The sequence below is a fragment of the Aplidium turbinatum genome, chromosome 3, assembly GCF_918807975.1.
Source record: "Aplidium turbinatum chromosome 3, kaAplTurb1.1, whole genome shotgun sequence".
Lineage (NCBI taxonomy): Eukaryota > Metazoa > Chordata > Ascidiacea > Aplousobranchia > Polyclinidae > Aplidium > Aplidium turbinatum.
Genome location: NC_137474.1, coordinates 36,350,451 through 36,373,620, shown reverse-complemented (window position 1 = coordinate 36,373,620; position 23,170 = coordinate 36,350,451). Strand labels below are relative to the sequence as shown.

General features: G+C 42.2%; 1 protein-coding gene across 1 annotated transcript; it reads right to left on the bottom strand.

Moving 5' to 3' along the window:
• Positions 1-922: 922 nt before the first annotated feature.
• Positions 923-21,458, bottom strand: LOC145766762 (inosine-uridine preferring nucleoside hydrolase-like). Its single transcript, XM_082578467.1, has 6 exons — positions 21,270-21,458; positions 20,233-20,376; positions 16,192-16,251; positions 4,960-5,071; positions 1,549-1,742; positions 923-1,306 (listed from the first exon to the last, which is right to left on the bottom strand). The coding sequence occupies exons 1-6, from the start codon at positions 21,456-21,458 to the stop codon at positions 923-925; spliced, it is 1,083 nt and encodes a 360-aa protein (XP_082434593.1).
• Positions 21,459-23,170: the final 1,712 nt, after the last annotated feature.

Sequence of the window (23,170 nt, the reverse complement as noted above, 5' to 3'; positions counted from 1 at the left end):
CATGTTTTCAATAAATTACGCTACACAATTTCATGAGCTTGTCAATGAGAGTCAATTTAATAAAATTGTTATCTCATTAACTTAGCTGCAGTGGGCCACCAGTATATATAATCTTTTTAACTGCTTACTGAAAAAGGCCTCGTGTCGAGCACATAGATTTTTTGATCTACCGTGTTGATCAGCAAAGTACAGCAAAGCATGCAATAAAAACACTACTTCTATGATATCACTAGTAGCGGATACAGAGGAGGGCTCTTAGTGACGTGAACAAAGAATAACATCTTATAGAGCAGTGGTTCTCGAAGCTTTTGATTGCAAGGGAATTGTAGAACTAACAGCAAGGCCAGATTAAATGTAGGCCGCCAAAGTCATTTCAACAAAAATATCAATGAATTTTGAGCCGCGGCGAAAAAAGGTTTGAGGAACATTGTTATAAGTTAGGAGAAGCTAGAAGACACTTCGTGCAATTTGTTTGAAGTTTTCTGTGATGAAAAGCCCAAAGTAGTTAAAGTTTGTGCACATCGTGGTTGCGATAGTTTATCGTTGTTAAAATTATAAGCAGAACAAATTATATCAACCTTTGTGACAAATTTTTCATCCAAAAGTAGATACGTGTGTGAAATGTCCGATGTGTTTCGATCCATACACACTTCCCTTGATTGCCATAAACACTATTTAAAACTTTCTAAAAACAAACGAAATAATGTGATTCTTATGTCGTCATTAAAAGTGATTTTAAATTTAACTTCACTGTTAAACCAAAGCGTTAACTCCATCTTCTAAAAAAACCTAATTTTGATGATTATTGTATAGAAATCATTCTTAAACCAGAAAATAGGCAAAAGGGGACTAAGTCTTGGTAAACCTTGTCAAAACTTGTGGAGGCAAGTCCCAGACCAACCAAAACTCCTATCTTCAAACCTTAACTTTTGCCTTGTGCACTTTCTCTCAGATTTTTCTTTAGACTTGTTGGAACCTTGCTGGTGTTACCTTCAATATTTTTTCGAGCTCTACCACTGGGTATCACGCTGTCCTCCATGAAGGATTTTTTCAACAGGCTGACGAATTTGTCCATATCCAAGCTATTGTACATCACAACCGAAGCAAATGCCGGGTCCTTCTTCATATAGTCCACCACAACATGGCCTCTTGAGTGGTGGCCACCCAATTCCACACACGCTCGCACATTTTCTGGATCTACACCTATGGAAGGGTCTATAGCAATCGCCATGGCATAAGGGTCGCAAATGACAATTCCTGCGCTTTTGCTGTTCAATTTCAACTTTTCGACTGGCTTCAGGACCATCTGCAAAAAGAATGCTTTTTGTTTAACTTCTACACGTGGATCCCCGCTTCTACAGCAAGAAAATCAAATTGTTCATAATACCAATATTTTAAAAAAGATGAAACCTATTTGTTTTTATTTAATTTGATTGAGACATGCTGTGCAGGCTATGCGTTAGGCTATTGCCTTCACGGAAAATACGTCAATAGCAAATAGACCTTTATCAAGGCATGCAATATCTTAGTGAAAATTTTGGAACTTACTTTGGCAAATTCTTGCTTCTTATTTTGAGAAACAGAAAGCCAATCTGTGTAGGTTTTCCAGGAAAGCTTGTTTTGACACGTGTACTCAAAATTGACCATATGAACTGGGCAGGCATGCGAGTAACATTGCAAAGTTAAATACGCAGCTTCTGGGTCATAGTAAAAGTTAAACTCCGCAGCAGGTGAAGTGTTACCTAAAACAACAGCACATTACAGTGTTGTATCACGTGGAAGTTTAGAGTTTTTCTTAGCCTAGGTTGTTTGGTATTTTATCTTACCAGGTGGGCTTAAACGGCCACTAAGTGGGTGTTACGGACAATTTTCATATCAAACGTCGTATAAAACCGTTCAGGTCTACTGAATCTTGGCGTCTGACGTAATGGACTATTGCTAAAAATGAGCAGATTGCAGAATCGTTTGCAAGACCTGTAAAACATTGCAGCTGCAGCTTACATCATCATTAAATCTTTAATTACTTGAACAGCTGTAGGCCAGGCTTGAACAGGTGTAGACCAAACTTGAACAGATGTTGGCCAGGCTTGAACAGGTGCTTGAATTGCTTATCATTATTACGTCACATATAGTTGCTTACGTGCGTTTGAGATATTGAAAATTATTTTCGTCATTCGTAAAATGGTTGCTTGAAAGTTAGTCGCATATTTAACTGTTTGCTTAGTGCTTGCCAGCTGGACGAAAGTTCCGTCTTTAAGTAGTTTGTATCGCAGTGACAAGTTTTTAGAGGCGTACGGTGCAGGCCCGTAACTAGCTTGGAGCAGCAGGGGGGGCAAAAAGTATTCTAGAGGGAGCCCAACTTTTACCTTCCGTATCATGTACGAAATACGACGTTTGTACACAATGTGGGTATATTTACGCAAGAACATTAATCGTAGGCCTAATAGGCCTACAACGTTTACATTAGACTAGTTTATCATAGAAACAGTCAGTGGCGTAGCCAGGAATTTTGAAAGGGGGTGGGGGTTGACGGCTGACGGGCAAAGACCGACGGTGTCTTCGCCAAAGGCGACACCCAGCAGCGGGGGGGTCTGCGGGGCCTCCCCCAGAAAATTTTGAAAAATTACTTTGAATTTGGTGCATTCTGAAAGCATTTTCAACAAACATGTGGGTATAAATATTCCTGTAAAATGGTGCTGTCCGGTGGCATAGCAAAAGGATAAGATCATGTTTTCTAGGGCATTTTTCGGTAATAAAGCTAAGTCTCTATGTTTTAGTCCGTTTTAGTTAGAACAATTTGTGTTGTGCCATCGTTGCTGAACAGGTTGTGTTAACCTGTTTTAGCCACCTTGATAAAGTCAGTCGTGCTGACTGCTGACGAAACGTCGGAAATACAAAAGCTAGTTATCATCTTTAACATCAGGAGGTAACCTAGTAAATAGTCACCAGAAAAACGCAAATTACTTTTATTATCAAATGCCTGGTGAACAGTCTCTCTCTGTTTTTACTCTCTATGTTTTCTTGTTGCTAATTCCTGGCTGAGATATTTGAATGTTTGGTATTGGCAAAACTCGCTCTTTTAATGCAGTTTCGTTTAAAATTAGGCAAACTTTGTTTTAGAGACAACATTCTACCACACCCTTAAACACACAATGTTTACAATTAAATAACACAAGAAAATTGAGTATAAAACTGAAAAGTCAGCGAACAGAGCTAATTAACATAATTTTTTCCAGGGGGTGCCAACATTTTTGCAGGGGGGCTTTGCCCCCCCTGCGCCCCCCCTAGTTACGGGCCTGGTACGGTGTTGCGTCCCAATTTCGACAGCTTTGAGGCTATTTTTACAGAAATACAATTCTTGAATAGACGTTTCCAGAAGAGTGTTTCTTTCGGTGATTGCATACAGACGAACGGATGCGGGAATCTTATGTTGCAATTTTCCCACGAAGAGATTATGGCTTACCGCTGTGACCAGTGGGCCTGTTGAAAAGGAGCAATCTTTCTGGCTTCGGCACTACCTGACTACTCACCATAGAACAGCAAGCATTTCCAAGAACAGTTCGCTAACCATACCGGTGTAGCTTCCACACTAGCCATCAAGACTTTTCCAAAAACATGTGTTTCTCGGCAGTCGAGTGTAACATGAATTAATAGCGATAGACACGTGTTTGCCTATGAAGCTGGATCGAGTACTACGTAAACAATAAATTGTTGTCTTAACATTAACTTGATGAAGCATATTGAGGACTTTGGCTCGTGCAAATACGCACTGAAGGCCTACAGTAGGCTACTTGTAAACTAAACGTTTATTAAGTTTTAATCACGTATAACTTCATTATTGTTTATTTTATGTTTCTCGGCAGCCGATTTGTAGCAAGAATTGACAGCGATAGACACGATTAGATGGTCTGAATGGCTAGCGTGGAAGCTACACCGTTATGGTTAGTGAATCGCAACTGCTCGCAGTACTAGTGAGTGCTCACTGCTCAGCCTTGTGCGTATAACCGGGAAGAACTCCTCTTTCTTCACATTGTTTATTTTAGTTATGTAAGTTTATTATCGATTAAAACTTGAAGTTGTTTATGATGCAGCATATCGGCGGGCCAGATTTAAAAAGAATTTAATACCATACTGCGGGCCAAAAATGTTGCATCGCGGGCCGGAAGTGGCCCGCGGGCCAGGAGTTTGACACATGTGACCTAGCCTATTGACTTTTTGTTCAATCTGATCTGATTATTATAGCTGACCATGATCTTACACACAAGTAGGCTACGGAGCCTACGGCGTCTGTAATTTCAACTTGGTGTTGATATGTAGTCGCTCGCTGCGATAGCTCAGTGGCTAAGTGCCTGACTTTGCACACGAAGAAACCTTTCAAGATCAAGAGGCGCTGGTTCAGCGCTTGAGGTGTGCGCTTGAGCAATGTATTTCAAAACTGCTCTCCATTCAGAGCCAGCTGGTGGATGGAGGAAACAGGAAGAGGAAACGCCACTCTGTCAATCTCGTAATCGGGCCAGCGTCAGTGATTCCATTCCAAGCCTTTACAAGTAGCTTATGCGAGACTGCCAAGACAGAGCTCTTTTAATGTGCACAGAAGCAACAACACCAGTTCTTCTACCTTTTTCTCGACCTTTGCTATGTTAATGTGTAGCCTATTGTTTTTGCTGTGCTAGTCAGCTATAGAGACTGCCAAAGCCAATCAGAGGCTTAAACTGGGTGCTGAATCAGCACCACCTGGGGATTCGGTGGAACTCAGAACCTAAGGATAATAGGGTTAATCAGTCCGAGATTAACAAATCAAAACCAACCAATGCACAGTAGCCTATAACCTAAATCCCATACACCAAAAAGTAATTAGTTTAGTCTATTTGTCTTAAGTTGTTAACGTTTTTCCAACTTGCAAGCTACCAGATAAGCTAATTTAAATTTGGAAAATTTGTCATTAACACAGGGAACTACCTCTGGCGAAACGAGTTCCTCCCATAATGTAAACCGCCATTAATCTTGATGGAAGTTCGGGGTCCAGTTTAACAGCCAGTGCCAAATTTGTGAGAGGTCCAGTAGCCACAATCTGTTAAATATTTTAATTAGTATTTAGACAACGTGAGTTAAATTTGTCCATGTAAGCCAAAAATGTAGACCGAGTCAATATTACTGGTGTTTTCTTATTTGAAGGTTTAGTTGTCTCTAAACGCCATCTCATCTGTTCATTAGCCTACAGAACTTTATTGAATGAGATCGTATAGGCCTATACTGTACCGCCGATTTTCATAATGAAAGCAGTCTATAGAGCTTCTGTAGCCTATAGTTGTTGCGTGTAGGCCTAGCCTACACCTCTGCGCATGAAATGAAAAAAGTTTTAACACGGGTATACCTAGGCCTACTTGAAACAAGTCATATTTAGTCTAACTGTGAAAATTGTAGGGCTTGTAGGCTACTGGGACGGAATAGTTCTTTGGTTTATTTTAGGTTTTGTAACCCAGTTTCTTCTTCGTCGTATGAGCTGTTCTTCTGGACTATATGTTTGGGCATGATGTCATCAGCCACTCGACAGTCTCGTCATCCAGGGCCTTCAGTCCAGGCGCTCCATGTGGTGGTTGATGGATTGGGCAGTCATGGACGACATGATCTACTGTCTGGTCTGTGGCGCCACACTCGCATCCCGGTGAGGGAGCCAGGCCCCATTTGCACATGTCTGAACGAAAGCGACCGACGCCGGTTCGTAGGCGGTTAAGCCGGACCCACGCAAGTCTTGCGAGGGACATTCCCGGAGGGTGGGGATCGACGTCGGGTAGGAAATCACGGAGTCGGGAGGTGTTGTTTTGCCACTCCATGTTCCATGTGTAGTTCGTCCAGTGTGCCGCACTTATTCCAAGATCTTCAACGTTGTTCAGAAGCTGTCGTGCGGCGGGCACAAATGGGCGTCTTGATTTCAGTCGCTGCTGTCCTCCAGGTAGGCGCTGGAATGTACTGTGGAGGAGGTGGTCGGGGTCCAGTGCGCGACGAGCAAGGGAAATCATGGCTCCTTTACGGCGAAGCTCAGCAGGTTGGATGCCTGCAAGGATGGGAAAGCAGTCCGTTGGAGTGGGACGCAGGCATCCAGTCACAGTGCGTAGTGCGTCATTGATGGCGGTGTCAATGTGGCGGGTGTGAGAGCTGCGGCACCACACTGGTGCGCAGTACTCAGCGGTAGAATGGACAAGGGCCAAGGTAGCTGTGCGAAGGGTTTTCGCATCAGCTCCCCAGCCGGAACCCGCCAGCCGCCTCAAAAGTGCAACGCGCGCAGATAGTTTTTTGCGCAGTGACTCCAGGTGTCGTCGGTACGTGACGTAACGTGAGTGACCTGTCCAGGGTTACGCCGAGGTAGGTGGGTTCGGCGCAGTAGGGTAGGTGTTCGTCATCGGTGGTAATGTTGATCTCACGTTTTGCTTCCTTGTTGTTTAGGTGGAAGGCCGCCGACACTGTCTTTGCCTTGCTGAGCTGTAGCTTCCATTTCTGGAGATATGTTGATGTAGTTGACATTGTTAGAAACGATTCCCCGCCCATTTAATATTATTGTTGTATCTCTGCTCCATTCTATTTTCATGCTTGAGTGACCCGGCCATGCATTAACAATTTTTGCTAGTTGATCTTTCTTTTTACGTTTTGGCATGGACTGGAGTGGTCATTGTTTTATAAATCTGGAGAACTGGAGATTTGAAGTGATTAGGGAATATGTAAGAATTCGGTAAGCAACTGTTTGTTTCGTTTTATTATTGTCGTTTTCAATACACCATTTCTTCTAATAAGTAAGGCCTGCACTTTATCCAGTCTAGGCAGAAAACGTTTTAGACATCATTTATAAAACATACCTTTGCTTGGTGCAAGGTTATGCCTGTCTAGTTAACTCTAGCTAGTTGTGTAATTTGTTTGTTATCCTAGGGTAGTCTTTTCAGGTCTGCCAAGGATTCATTTATGGTATGTGCCTTTGTCTAGCTCACTTTAGCTAGTTGTGTAATTTGTTTTGTTATCCTAGGGTAGTCTTTTCAGGTCTGCCAAGGATTAACTTTTTGGTTTGTGCCTTTGAGCCTGCCATGCTGTAAAGTTTCTTTGAACTTTGTAACTAGTTGTTTGTTATCCTAGGGTAGTCTTTTCAGGTCTGCCAAGGATTCATTTTTTGGTTTGTGCCTTTGAGCCTGCCATGCTGTAAAGTTTCTTTGAACTTTGTAACTAGTTGTTTGTTATCCTAGGGTAGTCTTTTCAGGTCTGCCAAGGATTCATTTTTTGGTTTGTGCCTTTGAGCCCGCCACGTTGTAAACTTGGTTTAAATTTTGTAAATAGATCTTCACTTTGGGCAGTCTTGTCAGGTCTGCCAAAGATTGAAGCTTCTAAGCCTGTACTCTGTCAGGCCATTGTTCTAGTCAGGTAGAACTGGTTACCGTTAAACCCTGTAATTTTAGTAGGTTGCTTACTGACATTCTCCGTAACATCGTGAAGGTCAATTGTCACCTCACCAAAGGTAAGTACCATACAGATTTTGTTTTTTGTAGCTTGTATATTGCTGTGTGTTAATTATGGCTCGTAAAAAGCCCAAGCAAACTCCAAGACGGAGTAAGCCAAATGGTTATGCTAGTGGCTCAACAGAGCAGCATGAGGCCGCCTCTAATATTAGTGGTCAACATGACAGTAGCGAAGAGCTGCCAGGTCTTGTTGTGTTAGAACAAGAGCTGGTTGAAATCGAGCTTGGCATAACTTCCATCGACATGGAGCTATGCTCAAGTGATGATTTCCTGAGCTCTTCTGAAGTTTTGGAGGTAAAGAAAAGATGCCTTGAACTTCAAAGGAAGCTCTCCCTTAAACGTTTAGATTTACTCAAATGCAAACCACAGCAATCAGGCTCAATAGAATCTAGGATGAACCGTATGGGGGAAAGCATTTATGGTTTGCTTGAAGCATGCTCTACCCTCATTCGAAGCTGTCGAGAGCAATCCAAGCGAGTGTCACATCAAACATCATCGGTAGTTATGGATGCAGGCAGTGACACAGGCAAAGCTGCTGAGTCTAGCAGTCACGTGACACCCCGTGAGAGTGGTGTAAAGATACCACCTGTAAAAGCAGAACAGGGTATCCTTCAGGGCAGCAGTAGTGCTAGTAATATTCTTAATCCTTACACATCTCCCTTTCGCACTGAAGCTAATAATAGTAGTGAATTTCCCATCGTCGTGCCTCAACCCCAGCTCAGTGCAGGGTTTCAAAATGTTCATGGTCCTCGGTTGTCGCTGGAGAAGTTTGACGGCAATGTGTTAAAGTTCTTTAACTTTAAAAGGCGTTTTGAACGATACATTGAGTCAAACTATCTAAGCTTTGAAGATCGCATCGCCTTTTTGGAGGACAATTGTGTAGGCCAGGCCTTGGAAGTAATTTCTGGCCTGAGTTGCTTGCAAAATAGTGAAAGAGCATATGGAATGGCATGGGATAGATTGAGAAAAAGGTTTGGCAACCCTGGAAAACTCATGGCCAAAGTGAAGGAAGATTTGCTGCAAGGACCCCCTATTTCAGAGTGGGATGCGCCGGGCCTCACAAAGCTTTGCGACAAGATGTATAAGTGTGAAGTCAGTTTCGATGGCTGGGGTAAGTCCCATCTTTTAAACAGTGATGAGGTGCTTCAACGGCTGTTCCTGCGACTTCCTTATAAGTTAAAGGAGCAGTTTGTTAATGTTAATCACTTGGGATCGGACTGTGCCACGTTTGGCGATTTAAGAGTCTTGGTCGAGGATGCAGCCTCTCGAGCCGACAGCCAATATGGCCATCTTATGCAACCAGGCAAAGATGTTAAGAGAGCTCTACAACCAACGATGGCTCGATCTAATCCGCAAGGTGGCTACAAGCGTGCTTCGGTTTGCACAACCCAAGAGCAGATTTCCCAATCTGCTAACCATAAGCAAGAGTCCTGTTGTTTGTGTGCAGAGTCGCATGCCCTATGGAAGTGTGAGATGTTTAAACAAAAGCCTGTTGCAGAAAGAAGAACCCTGGTGCAAAAGCATAGACTGTGTTTTTGTTGCTTGAGAGCAGGCCACAGAGTGGTTGATTGCAGATTTAAGAAATCTTGTGCAACGTGTGGATCGAGGCATAATTCACTTCTGCATGTAAACCGTGTGGAAGAGGAAAGCCCCTCTGCTCTGAAGAAGGGCATCTCAGCAACAACGTCCGCAACTGTGCCAGCAACATCTGGGACAACAATTTTTAAGGTTTTGCCAGTTAAGGTATGGGCTGGGGACCCCTCCAACTATACCTATACTTATGCTTTTATCGATGAAGGTTCTAGCGTCAGTCTATGCTCCTCAAGCCTCGTATCTCGCTTAGGGGTTGCTGCGACAAAAAGCAATGTGGAGTTGCTGACCACCAATGCTGTCTCCTTTCATGACAAGAAAATTGATTTTTTGGCTGTGCAGGGAATGGAAGAGCAGGCTGTGTTTTCCGTTGCAGATGCTCTGGTGATGGACCAGATTGTGGATGTCAGCCACAGTATTCCCACCGAAGCACTTAGTAGTGCATATAGTCATTTGGAGGACTTAAAGTTCCCTGAACTAAAAGATAGGAAGGTTGAGTTGTTATTGGGCAGCGATCTTCACCAGGCTTATCTTTTGCAGGAAGTTCGTACTGGCGCACCAGGAGAACCATGTGGACTGCACACTCTTCTGGGTTGGACCATTTATGGGAAAGATGGTGGCGATAGGCAACTCAACTCACCAGTAATGGTAAACTTTCTTAGCGTAAAGGAGTCTTGCGATAGAATGTTAAATGTGTTGTTGCAGGATTTTAATGACCTCGACGAGCCACAGACCCCCTGTCCTTCAATTGAGGATAAACGTGCGCTGCAGATCATGCAGGACACAGTGAAGAAGGTGGATGGACACTATTCTGTAGGGCTGTTGTGGAAGGATGAAGACCCGGACTTGTGCAATAATCGCTCTATGGCACTCAAGCGCTTAGAGGGAATGAAGCGCCGATTTATTGCTGACCCGGAGTTATTCAATGAGTATCGTGGTAAAATGCAGGAATATGTTAAATGTGGCTATGCTGTGCCACTTGAAACTGGTGTGGTAGACACACCAGGGAAGACGTGCTATGTGCCCCATCACTGCACGACCAATGCGGCCAAGTTTAGAGTCGTTTTCGACTGCAGCGCGAAGTTTAAAGGCGTGTCATTAAATGAGAAGCTGCTTCATGGCCCAGATCTCACCAATAACCTTGTAGGAACATTGTTTCGCTTCAGGCAACATCCGATCGCTGTTGTAGGCGATATTAAGGCCATGTTTTCCCAAGTACGTGTAGACGAAGGAGACAGGGATGCCTTTCGATTCTTATGGTATCCGGACGATGATCTCAAGCGGGAACCTGTCGACTACCGTATGCAAACTCATGTGTTTGGAGCAAAGTCGTCGCCATGCTGTGCTGCCTTCGCGCTTCGGATGACTGCCCAAGACAATGAAACAGGTGCTGATCAAAACACTGTTAACACAGTTTTAAAAAATGTTTATGTTGACGATATTTGTCATTCATGTGAATCGCCGGATCAGGCTATCGAACTAATACAACAACTGCGTGAACTATTACAAAGTGGCGGCTTCCATTTAACTAAATTCCTGTCTAACAGTGCAGAGGTCTTGAGTTCTGTGTTGCAGGAAGACTTGGCGTCGAAAGTCGATCTGCCGCAGTGCCAGCTTCCAACGCAGAAAACCCTTGGTGTTGTGTGGAATGCTGCAAGCGATTGCATGGAGGTGAGGGTGAGTATTCAACAAAAGCCCAACACCCGGAGAGGCGTTCTCTCCATGATTTCGCAAACATACGACCCACTGGGTCTAATACAACCCTTCATTTTACCTGCTAGGCAACTCCTGCAGCAGGCCTGTGACGCTCAACTTGATTGGGATGAACCCCTTAATGGCCTTGGGCCAGTAAACATTAATTGGGAAGCTTGGTTAAAGGCCCTTCCAGAGCTTGAATGTGTTTCCATCGCTAGAAGCCTGACTCTTTTTGGTAAATGTGCTATCCGCTTTGAATTGCATGGTTTTTGTGATGCCAGTACCAGTGGCTATGGGGTCGTGTTTTATGTTAAAGTGTTTTATGATGATTCTGTAGTAATTTGTAATTTTCTATTTGGAAAGTCTCGAGTGGCTCCATTAAAGCCTGTTAGCGTACCTCGCCTGGAGCTCACTGCTGCTGTGCTCGCTGCCAAAGTCTGCAATTTTATTCTGACAGAGTGTGATTTTAAATTCAATAGTGTTGTCTTATGGACAGACTCAACTGTTGTGCTGCGTTACATTAATAATACTTCGACTCGTTTCCACACCTTTGTGGCTAATAGGCTGAGCACTATTCACTTGCTTACCAGTGTCAATCAATGGCATTATGTACCGACTACCTTAAACCCCGCTGACCTCGCGTCTCGGGGAGTTTGGCCTGATAAAGTTAATACCGCTAAGCTTTGGTTCAATGGTCCTAAGTTTTTGCATGATGTCACGAGCAATTGGCCAAACCAGCCCGACTTTGTTGGCGGAATTTCGTCAGACGATCCAGAGGTTAAAAGCATTGAACATTGCTCAGCTCAGCAACACGCGATTACGGACTCAGACTCTCTCTGTCGGTTGTTTACCCGCTACTCGCATTTCCACGATCTACAAAGAACGGTTGCATGGTTGCTTCGCTTCAAATTGTACCTGAAAAGGAAATGCCGAGATGACTCCTTGACTGTTAAGACAGATTCGCTCACTGTCGAGGAGATGGACGAAGCTGAACTTGCCATTGTCACAGCCGCCCAGCATCAAACATACCCGACGGTGTTCGCAGTTCTCCATAACCACCCAGGATTCGACGCCCCGGTGGAACTCGTGTCCGACCTGCAGTTGAAGAAGCATGTGGCTTTGAAGGAGCTACAGTCCCTAAACCCCTATGTTGTTAACGGAACGTTAAGAGTTGGTGGGCGATTGCAACAATCTTCTCTGTCAAGCGGAAGAAGGCATCCGATCATTCTCCCATATCAGCACCCAATCACCGATCTAGTGATCATGAAGTATCACGAACGAGAAGGACACATGGGATGCTCACAAGTCCTTACCGCCATTGCTTCCCGTTATTGGATTGTCAAAGGGCGGTCAGCTGTCAAAAGGGTCTTGCATTCCTGTATGAACTGTCGTTTTTGGAAAGCTACTGCCGGAAAACAGCAGATGGGCAACTTACCTGCTCCACGCGTAAACAAATCCATTCCTTTTCAAGCTGCTGGCACCGACCTTCTTGGTCCACTGATGGTAAAGAGCGGACGCAGCAGTGTTAAGCGATATGTTTGTATTTTTAATTGTTTGGCGACCCGTGCTGTGCACTTTGAAGTCGTGCAATCCCTGGAGGCAAGTGCATTCATTCAAGCCTACCGAAGATTCTGCAGCCGTAGAAACGTTTGTCCTACTGATCTGTACAGTGACAACGGAGGAAACTTTGTTGCTGCTGACCGCGAACTTCGGCAAGGACTCAAGAACCTCCATCAAAAGAAAGTCGCAGATGTCTTACTTCGGCATGAAACGAACTGGCACTTCAACCCTCCGCGTGCCTCACACCAAGGCGGCTTCTACGAAACATTTTTTCGTTTATTAAGAAAATTGATGCGGTCGCTGGTGGGAAACGCTACGTTGGATGAGTTCGACCTTCTCACGCTGGTAGCAGAAATTGAAAGAATTTTAAACGATCGTCCCATCACTTCGCTCCCATCGTCACCAGATGATCTGCAAGCCCTGACTCCAAGTATGATACTCACCGGGTCAGCTTGTGACACCCTATCGCCAGATGTTTTTATGAAGGCTGACGGTTATCGACGCTCTTGGAGAAAGACCCAATACCTCACAGACAAGTTTTGGGAACAATGGCTGTTGCAATATCTCCCTCTGTTGCAGCCCCGACAAAAGTGGTTTAGCACATCTCCAAGCTTGAAACCAGGCGATTTGGTACTGGTAGCGGACGAGGCAACTAAACGTGGGCACTGGCCCAAGGCTATTGTAAAGGAAGTTATGCCGGACACTAATAAACTTGTCAGACGCGTGCGAGTAAAGGTTGCTGACGGTACAGAGTTTGTCCGCGACATCAGAAAGATCTGCCTGCTAGAGGGCAGTATGGACTTTTAAAATGACAATTTTGTTTTCTAGGCTGGCTGGTTGGCACGATTGCACAACTGACATTGCTCATGCTGCTTAGGTTTCATATTTGAATTGTATTGCGTGTTTGTGTTTATTTTACTATTATTATTCTTGTGCTCCTCACTACCGCAGCTAACGTGGTGTCGTCGATGCATTTGCATCCAGCAGTTCTGCCATAACTGTGTTATTGACTCCCATTAATAGTGTTGTTTCTATTTGCATCCTGCAGTTATTTACACTGTAGCTGTTTAGCTCTGTTTGGTCTGACTATTTCACACACCTGTCTCACTACTAAAGCTTTTGCTATGTGCGATATTATTTTTTGTGTTTTGTCAATTCATTGCTTAACTATCACGACTCGACCTAACAGTCGCGTGTTTTTTCTGGTAGCCTACTTTTGCTCTGACGTTAATGTCACTTGCGCTGGTCATAGCATTGCGCAGTATTAGGTTGTATGTGTGCTTTTGTTTATGCCATATCCCCACTTCTGCCACTGGTACCATGTATGCTATCATTTGTTTTTCGTGTATCCGTTTATGCTGACTTCCAGTTGTCGGTAGACTTATGTTTTTGTGCTTATTCTTAGCAATCGCTAAGCATGTTGGTCAAAAGGGTTTATTAACTCTTCTTGGGCGTGTCTTCGAGCTACTGTTATGTATGTTCTATTAGGTTTGTGTGTAATGCAAGCCAGCTTTTGTGTTGCGATTGTGATCCTTGCTAACCGCGAATATTTTTGATTCTGGTCGACATTTGCATAATTCATGTTAATTGTCGTTTATGTGGCCACCTTGTGGCAATTAATTGGTTTGTGTTTTGCTTCGTTTTAATCGTTTTACATTGGTAAAACCCTCATTTGTTAAACTCTGGTTTTGGGGGTGGGTATGTTAGAAACGATTCCCCGCCCATTTAATATTATTGTTGTATCTCTGCTCCATTCTATTTTCATGCTTGAGTGACCCGGCCATGCATTAACAATTTTTGCTAGTTGATCTTTCTTTTTACGTTTTGGCATGGACTGGAGTGGTCATTGTTTTATAAATCTGGAGAACTGGAGATTTGAAGTGATTAGGGAATATGTAAGAATTCGGTAAGCAACTGTTTGTTTCGTTTTATTATTGTCGTTTTCAATACACCATTTCTTCTAATAAGTAAGGCCTGCACTTTATCCAGTCTAGGCAGAAAACGTTTTAGACAGACATGTCCTGGCTTAGGTTCCTCTCCATTGACTGCCAATCTCCGGCTGGATGCAGGAGAGCCAGATCGTCTGCATAAGCATACTTCCTGGAGATGGTGTCAGGCAGGTCATAGATGTAAGTATTAAAGAGGAGGGGAGCCAGGACAGAGCCCTGTGGGACGCCGTTCCTGAGTCGACGTAGTCTACTTCGTCGGCCGCTACCGGTGGAAAGGGTAAAGCTGCGGTTTTGCACAAGTTCCATAATCATATAGACCATGTGCCTGTCAGGAAGGAGACGGAGTAGTTTGCAGGTAAGGCCGCTGTGCCATACAGTGTCGTAGGCAGCCGTGAGATCGACAAACACGGCGCCAGCCTTCTTTTTTGCCGAGAAGCTGTCCTCGATATCTTGGGTCATCAGAGTGACCTGGTCTACAGTTGATCTTCCGTGGCGAAAGCCGGCTTGTTCCCGAGGGAGCTGAGGGTCTATTATCGGTTCGACACGGGCGTAGATAAGTCTTTCGAGTATCTTGAAGGGGATACAGAGCAGAGAGATGGGGCGATAGCTCTTCGAATTCCATGGGGGCTTCTTCGGCTTTGGGACTGCAACCACTAGGGCTCTTCTCCAGATTCTTGGGATGCGCAGGTGACGCAAGCAGCAGGAAAGGAATTCTTTTAACCAGGACCTCATAGAGGGAGCAGCTTGGAGTATTAGTTCCGGGCATAGGTGGTCAAGGCCCGGGGATTTGCCTGGCTTTAGGTGCTGGAGGGCGGAGGCAAATTCTTCTGGGGTAAACTCACCAGAGATGTTGCCCTCGACAGGTGTTGGGATCTTCCAGAGGTCCGTCATTTCCTTGAGGACGGACTTGTCTGATTCACGGTCTCTCGTTCTGTGCACTCCATTTTTCACAAGTTGTGAGGCGATGGCATTTGCTGAAATGGGGCATTGGCGACGAGAGGCACGTGATCTGCCAGTGAGGTTGTTGAGTGTACTCCAAGCTGTGCGGCTGGAGTGCGTGAAGTCGATTGAGTCTATGGCTTCTGTCCAGCGCTTCTTCCTCTTTGAATCCAATCTTGCCAGCAGGGCTGTTGCTGAGTTGGTGGTGGCGGTACCCTGGGGGTACCCCCAGGTGGCGGTACCCTGGAGGTACCCCCAGGTGGCGGTACCCTGGGGGTACCCTGGCGGTACCCAGTTTGAGTAGGCTACATGAAACGTAAAAATATTTTGCTGAAAGTTTTTTAAAGTTTTCTCTTCTTTGTAAATATTATTATTTGGAAATATAGCCTAGTTCAGTGATCGTCTGATCGACCACTGTTCCCGAAAATGGTTCACCAAATTAAACGTCATATAAAACCGTTCAGGTCTACTGAATCATAGCGTATTACGTCATGGAATTTTTCCTAAAAAATGAGCCAAGATTGCACCATCGTTCGTAAGACTTGTATCACACCTGTTGAGAATTGCTTCACAATGTTTCACTATGACGTCACAGTAACTGCGTACGTGAGTTTGAGATATAGCAATGTATTCTAGTCATTTCGTAAAATGGTTGCTTGAAAGTTAGTCGCATATTTAACTGTTTGCTTAGTGCTTGCCAGCTGGACGAAAATTCCGTCTTTTATCTAAGTAGTTTGTATCGTAGTGACAAGTTTTTAGTGGTGTACGGTGTTGCGTCCCAATTTCGACAGCCATGTGGCTAATTTTACAGAAATAAAATTTTGAATAGACGATTTCAAAGGAGTGTTTCTTTCGGTCATTACATACAGACGAACGGATCCGGAAATCTTATGTTACAATGACCAACCACAAGAAGGGAAAGTTACATCAGAGTAGCCTATGCCACAAACTTACGGTACCTTGAGTTTTCCACTGTATATCTTTGAGAGTCGAACTATAGCATGGGCAGCATGCTCCGTCTAAAAATTATATCTGTGTTGGAACAGCAATAAATCTAAGTGGTCATAGACAGGCTTATTTAGTAGCCTACTATAGAACTCCACATGGCTTAACCTAAACTAAGTTTTAATGAAAAAATGTTTAGTTTGAATATGTGGCTTAGTTCAATAAAAAGTTTTCAATAGTTTTTAACTTTGTCAACTATAATCGTCAGAAAAGAAATTCAATTTGTAAAGTAAAAATACCGGTAGGCTAATCATTCATTAGACCGTCGGGAGAAGGTAGTAATTAAATTAAGCTCATGCTTTCACTGTAAGTCGGCCTTGGCTAGTTTTAAAAAATTACACTGGTCTACACAAAATTTCAGGTTTGGGTTTTGACAACTCATTTTAGCTAATTTTGGGGCGCTGAATCCGAAAATGAACTCAGATTTTCTCTATCACATCACGTTTTTGAGATATGAAATATCCCTAATTTTTGAAAAAAATCAATTTTTGCCCCCCCTCTGTTGTCAAAACAAGGAATTCTGATGCAATAAACACTGTTTTACCTGCAATAATCTAGCTTTAATTAGCAAACAAGCATTCTATATTATATTCACAAAAATTTGCGTTATCTTTATTAAAATTTCATGCCTTGGAATAAAAAATAGACATGCAAAAGAGCAACCATAATAACATCAAAAGCTACATTCTGCTGACGAACATGTCGATAGGACGGTGATAAGGTATTATCTGAATTATAGCCTACAGTTCACACAATATGCACATAGACATTCCAATGGAGTGCAGAAATTCTGAAGACACACACAGAAACAGCAATGTGCCAAAATAAAGATTGACTCAAAGGGACTTGGGCAGGGCGAGTTCAAAAACAGTCAAAAAAGAGCTTTCATAAAATATGAACTCTTCACTTATAAGCTTAAAAATGCTCTTTCGAGGGACTTTCTTTTGTGAGCAGCATCTGGAATTTCTCTTTTAAAACTCCAGCAATAGTTGGCCATCATATGACAATCCCACCGACCTTGATAACGTTCCTCCATAATTTTAATATCCTGGTGGAAACGTTCACCCTGTTCTTCACTAACTTTCCCAAGGTTTTCTGGAAACTCATCCGCATGGCTCTTCAAATAGTGAACTTTGATGCTCATCCTGCATCCCAAATCTTCAAAACTAAGCAGTAGCTCCCTTAAGAGATCTTTATAATTTTCTGCTTTTCTGTTTTCCAAAAAATTTCTCACAACAGCACCGAAAGCATTCCAAGCTCTAGCCTCGAATGGCAACATTGATTTTACAAAATTTTCATCCTTTAATAATTGCCTGATTTGTGGTCCATTGAAAATCCCAGCTCTTTTTTTCTCTTCACTGAGACCAGGAAAAGCATAACATATATAATTAAAACACTCTCCTTCATGATCCAAAGCTTTTACATATTGTTTCATGAGACCAAGTTTGATGTGAAGAGGAGGCAAGAGGATCTTTTTGATATCAACTAACTGATCACGTATGATATTTTTGTCTTCAGGTGTCAAGGTGAGCCTTAGAGGCCACTCTTCTTTGTTCCAGTGCTGATCCTTGGCTCTGCTGTCCCAGTAACATAGGAAACATGGGTATTTGGTGTAGCCACTTTGTTGCCCCAGCAAAAAGTTTATCATTTTTAAATCTACACAGATGAGCCAACCATGCTCATGGTACTTCAACTTTTCAAGAACGGTTTTGATGTTCTGATACTCTTCTTTCATTGTCACCGAATGTCCTATCGGAATAGAACCGTACACGTTACCATTGTGAAGTAGAACACACTTCAAACTTCGTTTGGAGCTATCAATGAAAAGTCTCCATTCGTCTGCATCATACTGTGGTAATCCCATTTCTAGAAGAAGCCCTTCTATATTGTTGTAATAAACGAAATCATTGTGGGAAACAAAATATGAAAGCAGTTCCTCTTCTCGTTTGCGATAAAATGTCACGCTTGTACCAGCTTTAAGAAGTTTCCTTTCCTGTAGCCTTGATGCCAATAACTCCGCAGATTGCTTAGGCAATCTGAGTTGGCCCTATTTTTGGCCCCTTGTTTTAAAAGTTGGCTATTTTTTGGCCCTTTTTGAACGTGCAGTTGGCTCCTTGCCAAATTAACATCTAGTAACCCTGCTGCACAGAGATAGCAGCTGACCCACAGATAACGCCTGAGAAGCTAAGACAAGGAGGTCAAGCCAGCATGGAAAAACTCAACGCTACCAATCTCCACTATGTCCTATTACAATTATCATAACAGGAATTTTGTTTATTTTAGAGGAAATCTGAACCAATTTATGAATTTAGTGTAAAAATATCTCTATGTCTGAAAGTTTATAGCTCTCAGAAAATAATTATATTTGACATTTTACTGCACTAAAAAGGGTAAAAATCGGTCAATTTCATAATATAATGGCAACGATAGAAAGAAAACTTGATGTGATAGAGAAAATCTGAGTTCATTTTCGGATTCAGCGCCCCAAAATTAGCCAAGATCAGTTATCAAAACCCAAACCTGAAAAAAAAAGTTGAAATTTGTAGACCAGTGTTATCTAATTCAGAAAACTTTTTGAATGCTTTGAAGTGAACCTAGACTATGTGTGGACACACTTTTTAGTTGGGTGGAATCATAGCATCTTTTCACAAATTGAGACTAGGTGGGCAAATTTTCAAAAAAGGGCACTTTTAGTGCGAGAGTTATGTTAAAAAGGGCACTTTTCGCGCGTAAATGATGGGAAAAAGAGCATTTTTTTCCCGAACGTAAAACATGTAAGCTTAAAAATGTAGATTTCTCAGACAAATTGTGGGCAAAAAGGCATATTATACGGTATACCTAGACTAAACTTTTGAGACCCATAATTGTTTCCTATATTCATTCCCACCCACAATATTTAATAAATAATAATGTAATAAAATTTAATCTAGGTCTCTTGTACTAAAGTAGAAAGAAACAACTGCGATAATTCAGTGGCGTAGCCAGGAATTTTAAAAGGGGGAGTTTTGACGGCGTCTTCGCCAAAGGCGACACCCAGCGGCGGGGGGTCTGGGGGCCTCCCCAGAAAATTTTGAAAAATTACTTTGAATTTGGTGCATTCTGAGAGCATTTTCAACAAAAATGTGGGTATAAATATTCCTGTAAAATGGTGCTGTCCGGTGGCATAGCAAAAGGATAAGATGGTGTTTTCTTGGCATTTTTCGATAATAAAGCTAAGGCTCTATGTTTTCTTGTTGCTAATTCCTAGCTGAGATATTTTGAATGTTTGGTTATGGCAAAACTCGCTCTTTTAATGCTATTTCGTTTAAAATTAGGCAAACTTTGTTTTAGAGACAGAGACTGAAAGCATCATTCTCAATGTCGTGACGTCACGAGCGTGCCAAAGGGAGGGGATTGTAACCCCCAACCCTCCCCCCCCCCCCCTTGGCTACGCCACTGCGATAATCTATGAAACACAACTGCTAAGATATTATAATGAGTTGAATCTTTGCAGAATTAGATGATTCTAAAGAGCTGGTATTTTATTTTGATGAAAATCAGGAAACAAACTTAATTTAGAATCTCACACAAAATTTGAGGTAGGCTACTCACAACACAAATTGCTAATTAATCTGCTTGAGTGGAACATTAAGGATATTATAAGTACCGTAAGGTCAAAGGTAGGCTCATAAGTTTTAAATGTATGCTAAAGCTTTCCATTTAGCTGTTCATTCTTTAACTTGGATCTAACTTAAACAAAAATTAAGTATTAAAAATTGCCCACCTAGTTTCAAACTAGGGGGCAAAGAAAGGGCTAGGGGGGCAAGCAAAGGGACTAGGTGGGCAATTGCCCACCTAGTTTATATGTGAAAAGATGCTATGGGTGGAATCGTAGAAAAGAGCAGTCTAATCTATTTAGCCTAATAGGCTACTTTTATTGATAAGTAGGTTTAACTTATATAGCTAGAACATAGCCTATCTTCACCATCTATGGTTAATTAAAACAAACATCTTACTTCAACATATTCAAGTAATTTAGAAGATGCTGCAGGAAAAAAATCTGGTTGGTCTCCCAAACCGTCACTGCCGTGGCATTCTGGTGCCATAACAGGGTCATGAATTGGAATCAAAGGCACGCCACATCCTTTGAACACCGGAATCTGAAAAATTGATAACAGCCAATAGATAGTGAGTTAACTTATAAGGCCTAGGCCTACATTAGAGGCCCTAAACAGAAAAAAATGTAGGCTATTTCAGCCTGAAAGTTAATGTCCTAAATAGATAAAATTGACTAAACTAAGCTGGAGAAGGCTACTTTTTGTTTTTAGTGGGCCTAAGTAAATGTTTATGAAATGAAAAGACCATTGCTGTACGCATCAAATCGTTTTCTGCCTAGAACTTATAAAATTGTTCAAAAAAAGCGTAGACCAACCTAAAAGACTATTCATTCTTTGACAGTTGGCCTAAGCTACGTTAAAAATGGTTAACGTGGATTTTATTTTATTTTTTTAACTTTCTTATTAGAGTGTAGGCCGATTGCGCGTGACACTGGAAAGAAGTCTACGTTTCAAGCTGTCTCCCAACCCATGTAGCGCCAGGGCCGTTGAGAAGATAATTTGGTCTTGGCGCCAATATCCTCGAGCCCCAAGACAAGACACTTCTTTCAAAAAATACGCTGTGACGTTCTATAGATCCCGAGCCCCCTTAGGAAGGTTACGGTCTCTATAATTATACTGAACCCGGGTCCAAAGTACTCCTGTCACCGATCCTGGTAAAAGTGGTTGGCCTATTTCATATGTGGTTGCTGTAGCCGTGTATTGGCTATGTCACTTTAGCCTATTATAGGCTGCTCAAATTTTGCAAGCAGAAATTTACTCCACTTCCACACAATTTAGTAACTATAGGCTTAGGCCTACTTGAAGTAGATTATGTGAATATAGCATTAAAGTTTTTTTAGAACTTCTTGCAACTGAATCTTTCTAACTTTAATTTTTCAAACATTTAGAGACTTTCAGAAACATCAGTTCACGTCTTTGATTTGGTAGCCACTTACCCTGCCTAACTGATCGTACAACTTTAAGACTCGGAGATTATTCATCACGACATTATCCAGTGAAGTATTTCCTTGCACGCACGTGATTCCAACAGTGTTGATATTGTGTGATTGACCCAAAAGCATCATCAGTGCAATTGCATCATCTGTGCCAGTGTCGCAATCAAAAAGCAGAAAACCTTTATCCATTTTTATGTTCTTGTAAAAGCTTAGACCTATTTAGGACTGTTCCAAGCAGATTGTGTTCAGATACAAAGTTTTTATCGAATTGTTTCATTTTGTGAAAAAGCAAACAAACTGTCGATACAAGTTTTGGAAAAAACGTTAAACCAGCATATAGTGGCGTACAAAGAAGGGGAGGCATTGGGCCATGCCCCCCTTTCCAAAAGATGTTGATTTTTTAGCGTTGTTGTAAACATGTTATTGTTCAAGAGTAGTCTTGGGTAACAGGGTTGTATTAACCGCTCCTCATACTCTGGGGGAGAGGCACAGCTTTAAGGGCTCACTTATTTCAGTTTGTTTATTTTCTTTTTGCTATTTGAAATTAAAAAAATGTCAAAATATTAGTCCAGAAGCTTGATATTCAATAGCTTAAATCTCACAAGGCCCTATTTATCGCTTCCAAAACCCCGCTTAGTGGCCCCACATCTCTCTTTAGGGGCCCACCCCTAAACCATATTAAGTTGGTGCAAATCAGCGAAACCAGTAATCTAAGCAATTTTGTTGAAGCTTACAGAAGAAATAATACTGTGGTTTCGATTTCATGGAAAATGTGCTTCAACGGTTGATAGCATAAGTCTTGTCCAAAATTAAATGCTTGTGAAACGACGAAGATGTTTAATAATGGCATCTAGAAGCGTTGTTGAGAGGGGGGTGCATACGGAAGGAAACTCCACGTCACCAAGTTTTTGTAACTACCTTGTTGAAGTGGGCTGTTACGCATTCAACCCAACGTTTTATTTCATTTTTTAAGACAAACACTGCGTCATTCTTTTTCTTAGGTTTTAGTTTTCGTGGAATGAGGAACAACATAGCCTACTGGTAGACTATAAAAGAAACACACGATCGACTAGGCTGGGAAAAAAGAGGAAGGTCTTCACTTCACAGGCTAAAAATGACAATGATGAAAATCTTTTACCTAATTAATTTATTTAAACTCCATAGCCCTTTGCCATATTATGAATTCGAAAATGGAGTCCCAACAGATTGTGCTGTCAGTCTGATGTTTTTGATCCGAATTTACAAGCTATGGTTTGAAAAACATCTTAAGCACCTTTACTAATGAAAAGACCCACTAGTGAATTTCGGGGGGGGGGGGGGGGAGGGCACGAAATGGTGCTCACACGGCCCTGTAGGGTAGGTCTACTATAATTCGTTATATATATGTTCAGAAGGTGATAATTTTTGTTTAAAGTACAATAATAAATTACGCTCCATAAATATATTTTCACAGAGAGGTTCGAATTATGCTTCAATCTGATGACATTGCCTGTTAATCGAACTATCACAGTTTTTACTTAGCCTATATCTGTTTAGACCTACCATCATGCTTTTCATATTGACATATCTAATAATTCCATTCAAAAGTACAGTGACATACGCTAAAACCGTGAGAGTTTATATTTCACCAAGAGATAGCCTCGGCTACCTTAAACCTTGGTCAGACCATACAGTTGCTTTAGGCTACGACAAAAAATGTCCAGTTATAACGAACGCTCTCCTTCGCGAGTAAGAAAATCCTGCGTAGGCTACGCCACTGAACTCAGTTTACCCTCAATACGCGTATGCGATTTTTGTTTTCAATGAGAAAATCTATCCAAGCTAGTAAACTAGTTGCCGCAAACTAAAAAATTGTCATCAATGCAAGCTGAATATGGTAGGCTAACCTTTGACAATAGGCT

Coding starts and splice junctions, on each gene's coding strand:
- LOC145766762 (XM_082578467.1), bottom strand. CDS start 21,458: ATGGATAAAGGTTTTCTGCTTTTTGATTGCGACACTGGCACAGATGAT. Junction 5,072..16,191: donor TATACAGTGGAAAACTCAAG/GTACCGTAAGTT, acceptor AATATTTAACAG/ATTGTGGCTACTGGACCTCT. Junction 1,743..4,959: donor AGGAACTCGTTTCGCCAGAG/GTAGTTCCCTGT, acceptor CTGTTGTTTTAG/GTAACACTTCACCTGCTGCG.